The sequence below is a fragment of the Suricata suricatta genome, chromosome 7 (genome assembly GCF_006229205.1).
Source record: "Suricata suricatta isolate VVHF042 chromosome 7, meerkat_22Aug2017_6uvM2_HiC, whole genome shotgun sequence".
NCBI lineage: Eukaryota > Metazoa > Chordata > Mammalia > Carnivora > Herpestidae > Suricata > Suricata suricatta.
Window position 1 is genome coordinate 23,950,042 of NC_043706.1, and position 9,010 is coordinate 23,959,051.

General features: G+C 41.0%; 1 protein-coding gene across 5 annotated transcripts; it reads left to right on the forward strand.

Moving 5' to 3' along the window:
- The first annotated feature begins 6 nt into the window (after positions 1-6).
- On the forward strand, positions 7-8,277 carry FAM217A (family with sequence similarity 217 member A). 5 transcript variants are annotated; one of them, XM_029944945.1, is made up of 6 exons: positions 7-108; positions 1,376-1,463; positions 3,337-3,421; positions 3,580-3,593; positions 4,302-4,369; positions 6,959-8,277. In XM_029944945.1, the coding sequence occupies exons 2-6, from the start codon at positions 1,414-1,416 to the stop codon at positions 7,903-7,905; spliced, it is 1,164 nt and encodes a 387-aa protein (XP_029800805.1). In that variant the 5' UTR covers positions 7-108; positions 1,376-1,413; the 3' UTR covers positions 7,906-8,277. The 5 variants fall into 5 exon arrangements, with proteins under 5 accessions (XP_029800805.1, XP_029800803.1, XP_029800801.1 ...); XM_029944941.1 differs by lacking the exons at positions 7-108; positions 1,376-1,463 and adding exons at positions 1,722-1,777; positions 4,147-4,221 and having other exon boundaries at positions 6,738-8,277; XM_029944943.1 differs by lacking the exon at positions 3,580-3,593 and having other exon boundaries at positions 6,738-8,277.
- Positions 8,278-9,010: the final 733 nt, after the last annotated feature.

A 9,010-nucleotide genomic window follows, 5' to 3' on the forward strand; every position in this document is an offset into this window, starting at 1 on the left:
GGCGCCCATCAAGCCGTTCGCCCCGCACGCCGAGGGGCCCGGGCCTCGGGGCAGCAGCGCCTTCGGAGACGACGCTGACGACAACACGTGGGCCTGCGGCGCCGTGGGGTAAGAGGCCGCGGCCCTGGGCGCCCCCGCGAGCCGCCACCTGCTGTCCCCCTGCTCCGCGCCCCCGACGGAGCCGCCCCCGGGCCCGGGAAGGAAGGGTCTGGAGGGGTAGCTCACGCGCAGGCTTTGTGCCTCCCACCTGCACCTCTCTCCCTACTCTCCTGTCCTGAGTCCCCTTCCCCCCAGCCTTTGGACCCCTCTCCAGGTGCGGCGTTTTCCAGGCACACACACACACACACACACACACACACACACACGGGTGTCCCCAGGCTGCGCGACCTATTCAGCAAACTCCTTCCTCTTCCTTCATTGTTCCATAGAGCAGGTGGATCTCTGCTTACCTGAACCACAGTTTCTGTTTCTTCAGGATTGCCTTTCCTTCCAGGAGACAATAAATTGTAAATGATTAGCAAATATACTGATTACTGCGGTGGCTTTAATTTGTGATTCTTTCCACATAGTCATACTTTAACCCAATGACTGTTTTGTCTGTTATCTTCTAGTTCTCCGATACTTCTACCTTAGACAGTAGTGGGCTTAGATGCCATGATAGTTGGGTATGGAATATAGTGTTTGCTCCTGTGGGCCTTCTAATGTCCCCGAAATATGCATGCCAGGTGGGGAGGGGGCGGTGCCATAAGGTTCATCCTTTCAGACGTGGCACCTGTTTTGCCTAATGAATAGCCAAAGAGTTCCTGGCCCTGTTTTACGAGTTCCAGATAATTGATCATATTTTTTCTAATTTGTATTTTTTAAGTGTATTCTTTTGAGAGAGAGTGTGTGTGTGAGAGACAGAGAGAGAGTTCAAGTGAGAGGGGGGCAGAGAGAAAGAGAGAATCTCAAGCAGATTTTGAGCTGTAAGCGCTAAGCCTGACACTGGGCTCGATCCCACTAAGCGTGGGATCATGACCTGAGCTCTAAGAGTCAGATGCTTAACCAACTGAGTCATCCAGGCAACCCTCTAATTTGTGTTTTATCTTTCTATCTGATATGTTTCCTTTCTCACCTAAGACCTTAATTTCCTAATCTTATGTCAGATCTAAGAATTTGCTTTGTCTGTGCTTTTTTTTTGGGGGGGGGTGTCTGGCTTGCCCCTTGTTTCTGGTTGATTTCCTATCGTTACCTCTCCCCTGTCCTCATAGTCCCTTTGCCCTGCATTCTAAACATTTTTGTAACCTCCTTTAGCCGAGGAGCCAAAACACAAGCATTAAAAAAAATCGCTGTTGTACCTTACCCATCTATTGTGCCTGTCCCATGACCTGTGTAGGATTTTAAGGAAACAGAGATGCAAAGTGGGAAGAAGAAATGGAGAGAACAGCAGCATCACCCTGCGTGCGTCCAGCATCTCACACGAGGTATGGCCTGTGGCGGTGACCGGAGCCTTGGGGCAGCTCACTTTGCTTAGATGGAGCTCCCGCTGAGGCCGCTGCTACGGCCCCTGCTGCTTTCTCCTTGGGAGGGGTTTGTGCCGGGTGTTCCTCCTGGGGCCTTGCAATAATAGCAAAGGGAAAACTGTTATTTCTATTAATGAAGGAGAAATCCACCAGCTTCCCTCCAAACCTCAACACGCTTCCTGTTGCATTTTGGCTTCGTGCAAGATGCCGTCTTGATCCATCTGGCCGTGCTCACCTTGCAAAATCTTCTCACACATAAAATTTGAGAAATGTTGGTAAGGCAGGTGGGACATCAAAAAACATAATCAGTTCCCAACCTGTCAGGAGTTTGCAATCCTGCTGACGTCGTGCGGGTGTTAATAGCCTTCCTTACCAGTTGACAAATTGGGTTAATCTTTTTTTATATATGAATTTTATTTATTTTTGAGAGAGATAGAGTGCAAGCGTGAGCAGGGGAGGGACAGAGAGGGGGGAAGACAGAGGATCCAAAGCAGGCTCCACGTTGTCGGCACAGAGCACATCCCAGGGCGCTAACTCACCATTGCCGGGCTCTAACCCTGAGATCATGACCTGAGCCCAAATCAAGAGTCCCACGCTTACGCCAGCGAGCCACGCAGGCGCTCCTATATTAATCGTACTGGATGACCTCAACCACAGTTAACAGCTTCCCTGAAGGTGTCACTGTAAGGATATTTCTGTCACATGTTCTCTTGTGCATTAGTGGACCCGAATCACAGAGCTAAAAGAAGCCTGGTAATCTGTCAGGGAGGTTTTAAAAATACCAATAACTGAGCCTTACCTTCATCCTGCTGATTCAGAACTTGTGGTAATTTTTTTCCAAGCATTATTTTTAAAAAGGCCCCTAGGTGAGTCTCAGGTAAATACTAGACCTAATCACATGTTGTCTCAGGGAGCAGGGATTTAACCTCCAAGGAAAGGTCATCCGCGGGCTACCTTCCCAGGGTCCAACTCCCCTTCCTGTCAGGAGGCCATTTTCCTGTGGGCCAGTTAAATCCTGTATTGAAGCTTACTCTCCCTGTTCCTCTTTTAGTTTGGGGACGACACCTAACGTTTTCTTTGTGTATTGCTGAGAGTTTAATTTACAAAGGGTTTTCTCATTTTGAGATAGGAAACAACTGAGTTCGCTCCTAAAAAATTACTTTTTTAAAATAAATTCCTCACCTCCTCGTGTTTCCTATTCCGAGATAAATTGTACAACCCTGTCCTACAGCCCCCGCACGTATCCCCCCTCCCTGGCATAGCATAATGTCTGAAACATAAATAGTACATATTAGTATCTTTCCCTGTTCATTTCTTGGCTTGCTTTTGAATATTTCTTGAGTGTTTTTTCAGTGTCTGGAGTCTAGAATGATTGGTGGGCTGGTCAGTGTTGACCACAATGTGAGGATTAGAGAGTTTTCTTTGGTTGATGGAAAGATTTTATAGAGTATCAGATCTGATGTTTGGATATGGAAAATTTGGCCAATGCGGCATTGTGTACCAGGGACACACGGAACTGGATATTTGATTGCATTTTTAAAATCAATTTTGAAAACTTGTGTGTCATTATTTTTAACAAATTGGGAATGAAGCCATAAATTATGGTATAAGCCTTTCTATTTCCTAATCGAGGTCATCAGGCTGTTGACAGTTTGATAAGAGAATGCTGCACACTTCTCAGAAGTGCTGGTAGTGTCCTTATAGGAGGGACAGTGGGTCAAGAAACGTTATGCTTTTTGTCAGACTTTATCCACAGACATGAAAAAGTATGTATTTGAGCTTTTATTAAAGTGCTCTTAACATTAAGTTTATCCTAAAATAAATATTGTTTTAGAACTTGTCTCACTGGAATTTGGATTCAGAAGTACCTGTTCCTGAAAATAAAAATCTCCCAGCTGGAAAGGATAGTGCAGCACGTGGTAAGAAATCCTAGATGTGTGTATTTATACTTATAAACATTGAAAATTTATGTACATACTTATAATATAAATAAACACATATTAAAGGGGGTTTGTTTTTAATACAACCAGTTTTATGTAACTATTAACTGTCATTTTTTCCATACACATTCTTTCAGGTTCAGTTAACAAGGTAAGGATAAAGGTTTGGCTTTAAATAATTCACAAAACATTATTTTAAAATTATATGTGTACTCATTAAAAAATTTCTTTCTTTAAAAATACAAATTTCATTTCTATAGAGTTCTTCAAACAAGTCAGCCTTTTATGTTCTACAGGACTGCAAACTGGTCATTAACTTAATATTTTATTATATATTTTTTCAGTACAATAATACCGTATATGGAAGGTAACATTGTAGTGACTATAGTGTTTCCTTGTCATTGCGAAAAGAGAAGTAGTCTCAGCCCTTGAAATTTATTGAAGCAGTTTAAATGGTTAATTTCAACTAGGTGGTTGACGTAGTGAGGAAATTAATCTTTTACTTACTTTTTTTTATCAGAATATAAAAGGCTTAACAGTTAGTAAAGATAATCTTAATGATATTCAAGGCTTATTAGTTGGTACTAGTTCCTGCTGAAGTCAGTAAAAACAAATGATTTCTTGGTTAGAACAAGAGTTACACATTCTTAGAGTAGCAGAGAACAGAGGTGTCTTGTGTTTAAAAGTCTTCTGCTGCCTTATAGATCCATTTGGAAATTCCAATAGAGCAACTAATGCTAGAACTTAATTTGTCAGAGCATGCTCACAAAAGAACACAGGTGAGATTTTATTCGTCATACTCATAAAGTATTTTTTAATGCCTGCAGTTACTAAAATGTCCGTGGTTTTCTGTTATCAGAATAGCAAGCAGGGGATATTTCAATTATGGAGTTATCCTCTTAATGAAGGAAGTACCATGGAGAAGAGGTGAGAGAATATTTATTTTTATAAACCCCTAAACTAGCAAAATATACTTAAGAAGAAAAACAACCTGAAGAAAAAGTATTGTGTGCAAATACTGGGGAATTATAGAAACTCACCCGAACGTAGGAAGTGGCTGGCTTACACCACAGAGGTAATCAGTGTATGGGCAATTAAGAGTTTCTGTGCCCTTAAATGAGAGTTTATATGGATAGAGGTAGGGCTTCTTATCGAAGGGAAAAGGAACTGTCATAGGAAAATAATAGTCCATGGGGCAGGAATGATTTCCATCCCTTATGTATGAAGTACTGTTGTCAGCATCCCTATTTTACAGATGAGAACATTGAGTCAGGGGGACAAGGTATGTAACTTGCCCAAAGTCACACAATGAATGGGATGATAGAAACAGGTAGTGGGAAGGACTTGGCTCATGCTCATAAGCACTACAGTGCATCACTTCTCGGACCTTACTTATTTTTTTGGTTCTTAAACTTTTACATGAATCAGAACCAGCTAGAAAGCTTCTGACAAACACAAGTTACTACTATGTGGAGATTACATTTCTTGAACCCTGGGTCACTTTTGCAGATAGTGTACTGTTTTGTGGAGATCCTGAGTTCTGTTCCTCAGTTTTGTGCCCAGTTTTGACAACGGGGTGGCTCGCTTAATAGTCTCCTAGTCGGAGCACTTTACCTCTGTGAGGCTCAGGATAAAACTCTGTCTAAGCTGAAATTTGAGGCGTGAATCCAAGAGGTGTTAAAGGGACCCTAGTGACTAACGCCCTAAGGGAATGTGAGTACTGAGGGGGATAGAAAGGCTGCCTTTACTAGAAAGAGCTCAACTGAGAACAAGGATTTCAAGGTAAGAGGTCAAATGAACGGAATTGTATCTACTAACACAGAGCAAACGTAAACGGAGTCAGTAGAGGGCGGCGGTGAGTATGACTCCAGACATGGGTCCCGCCACTCAGGTTTAAATCCCAGCTCTGCCACTGACCACACGTATGACATTAACCACTCTGCCTGGTTTCCTTACTCATAATACTGAGATTTTTCTCCTCAATATGCCATCAAGACGAGAATAAAGGAATATCTTTCATTTAGGGTTTAACATTTTGCAAAGTACGTTCACGTAATTGGCCTCTCAGACCACCTCAGACATTCTGCTCACTGGTGGCAAAGGGATCCAGACCTAGGTCCTCACTCCCAGATTCCATACTCTCTTCACTGAACAACGTGTCTGACATCAATCCTAGATTTCGGGTGACTTTCCTGTGGTTTTACAAAGGCAAGTCAGTATGACTAATATTTAGCTAAAGGAATAAATTTTTACTGTTTTCCATAGAACTAAAAGTATTTTTAAAATCCTTCTAGAATACTTTGCTGTCTTTAATATATACTGACATTAAAAGAAGCGAGAAGATAATGTCAATTCATGCTTCAACTCTTTCAATGTCAGTACTTCCAATAAGCTTTTTCTAAAAAAACAAACTATTATAAACTCAGTGTTGTATAGCCTGGCTCTTTTGCAGTTTTCATTATAATATAATACCTAGAAGGATTAGTCATAAAATAAAAAGAGCATTTCTAGGTGAAAATTACTATTGGATAATTTTTTAAAAACTGTATGGTTTCTTTTTTTAAATTTTTTTTACATTTATTCATTTTGAGAGACAGAGTGTGAGCAGGGGAGGGGCAGAAAGAGAAGGAGAACACAGAATCTGAAGCAGGCTCCAGGCTCTGAGTGGTCAGCACAGAGCCCGATGTGGGGCTCGAACTCACAAGCTGTGAGATCATGACCTGAATTGGAGGCTCAACTGACTGAGCCACCCAGAGGCCCGGGGATAATTTCTGAAAAACATTGTTCTGCTTCCTTTTTATGAGCATAATTTTTTTTTAAGCCAAAATGGCTAATGCAGAAGGCTGTATTGAGTAACCTAATTACATTCTTTGAGCTTCCTTTTATTTAATCCTGGGTCATAGACATTTCGATGCAATTTCAGTTTGAGTTGGATAGCCCCCTTGTCAGACATCAACAGTGCACATACAGTATCTTCATAGGCAAATCGATATAATTAGCCACTTTCAACACAGTGGCCATTCAAGACACAGTCATGTGTGGATATAATGGTCTAGTTGCCTGTGTGTGCATGCAGGGATGTCCAGTTAATATTCTAATCTATACGTTTAAAAGTGTATACAGTTTTATGTAATTGAGCATATTTGGAAATTGACATCTGTCAATTACAGATAGACACACATAAGCCATTGGAAACTAAACATTAACCAGATTTTGATAATTTTACTTCTTATCATTTTAATAGCATTTTACTTCTAGTCAACAAACCATTAATTAACCAAGTCATTTTTTAAAGGGATTTCAAAAAATCTTCAGTGGAAACTGGCTTTAATGTAACCAATAATCCCATAAGGCTCTTCACTCTGAACCACTCACTTGTGACAAGTGCTTCAGTTGAGAAACAAGTTGGTTCTTCTCCTGGACTGCAGATACCATCAGGTCTCTGCTGGCCCTATGCTGATGGAGACTTTTTCAAGGACAGAAATGAGCCTTATGTTAATTTATGTTCGACTACAGAAAACAACAGTGGTGAAACTTTACCTGCTCCAACTTGGAACTTGAAATATGGAAACAGCAGGGTGGAAGAAAACTTAACAGATGAAAGTGATTTATCAGAAAATGAAAAAGCAAGTGATAGTTTGCTCAGCTATTTCAAGAAGATGGACCTGAACTTAAAGCCAGAAACAATAGTAAACGTTGAGGAATCTTTCACAGAGGAACCAAGTGAAGTATTTCCATATCCTGATTTTCTCCCTTCTCCTTTCAATACTCTGGACTTGCACAAATTAGCCCTCTCAAAATCTGAAAATTGGAAAGCAACAGTGGAACTTCCAGAAAGCTCTGTTGAACGTCTGATAACTCGTTTACTAGAAATGGAAAGATTACAACACATGACTATCCAAAAAGAGAGGCCTCGACTACAAACTACCTTCTGTACTCCAGCAGCTACTGAACGACCCTCTTCCTCCAAAGCTATGACCAAAGTGAGACAGCCCAAACTTTCGGATCCTTTGAGTCTTCAGACGACTTGCGTAGATAAAAGTCGTGAAAAAAGAAAAAGCAATTCTGGATCTTGTAAGCTCGAACAAAATGCCTCAAAATGGAATTGGAAAGATGCTGGCAAATATAAATGGAATCCTAGACCAACGTCTCTAAAAAGCCCATCTACCACCAAACAGTTGAATGCAACTTGTGATGACTTGAGGAATCTCACAAGCTGTATTTTAAGTCCATGCCAAGAACTCTCAGCCAAGCCTCCTACTTCCCAAACAACTCAGTCATTGGTTAAAATGGTCTCAACAAGATGTCTGCCATCAAAGTCTCCAATACCAGGCTCATGTATCCCTCTGTCTTTTCCCGAAAATCAGAGGGAAGAAATTAAGGCACCAAGGACAAAAAGGAAACTTTATCAAAAAACCATAGCACTGAACAGACCATTCTATATCCAGAAGCTAAACTGTTAATCACCTTCCTTTACAGCTAAGGATAAGTGTTCACCCATAGACCAAAAATAACTTTTCTTTCACACATCTCAATGTGAGCAAATCTGTTTCCAAGAAGCTTGGCTAAAATGTGGTTCATCATTCCGAGATACAGGTATTACACACATGCATGAGTAACTTGATGTGATGTGGAGTGGAATTTGTAAAAATCACTACTGAGATGTGTAAATATAAATCCAAGGGCTTCCATGCTGACATATTTGACAGTCTTTTGCATGTTATGTTTCAGAGGAATGTTTCACTTCGTAAACTGTTCTAGTCAAAAGACTATTCTCTTTTGCTGTGATTGTTTCCCAGTGTAATTCCATCATCAATAAATGCTAAATCAACTTATTGCTGGTATATTTTGTATTCGATAATAGTCTGAAGAGTGTAGTTACTTCTTTTTAGTTCTTCCCCCTATGGTTCCTGTTTTCTTTCCTTTATCATCTCTACAAATCTCCTTTCTCTATCATTTTGACCTGTCTTTTGAGTATTTGCTTGGCCTTTAAAAGCTAAAATACTTGCTATTTTGTTAATATGGGAGAGCGCCTGGGTCCTCCTTCGAATCTTAAAAAACATTCCTTTCCCAGGTCCATTGTCATATACATGAAAGCAAGATCAGTTCCCTTCGAAGAACGTAAAAACAGTTGTAGGCACAAAACAACCCTCTTCCTCTCAGACTAAGTAGTTTTAAAATGTCAAAGGAAATAAGAAAAGGTTGCCGTCCACAAGAACAGCCAAAATCTCATGTTAATGGAACTTTTCCCCAAAGTTTTTGTTGCTGGAAGTCTTGATCCTGGTTACTTGAAACTCAAACAGCTAAAGTTTCTTATGTTAAAAAGCGTGTGTGTGGGGATTGGAGGTGGGGGGACTCTTTGATCGACATACCTTACTGCACTTAAGAATCAGGGAAACAAAAGTGCTGAGTCCTGGGTTCTACTGCAGGCACACGAACACAGAGTCTCTGAGAGTGGGGCCAGAGGCCTGCCTGATAAACAAACTTCCCAGGTGATTTTAATGCAGGTGGTTCTTGGATCCCAGTTTGAAGAACGTTGTAAAGGAAAAAACGGATGCAAAAATGCAA

Excerpts from the sequence above, each read along its gene's own strand:
- FAM217A (XM_029944941.1), top strand. Across the intron at positions 4,222-4,301 it reads ATGCTCACAAAAGAACACAG|AATAGCAAGCAGGGGATATT; the intron begins GTGAGATTTTAT and ends TTCTGTTATCAG. Across the intron at positions 4,370-6,737 it reads GGAAGTACCATGGAGAAGAG|GGATTTCAAAAAATCTTCAG; the intron begins GTGAGAGAATAT and ends CATTTTTTAAAG.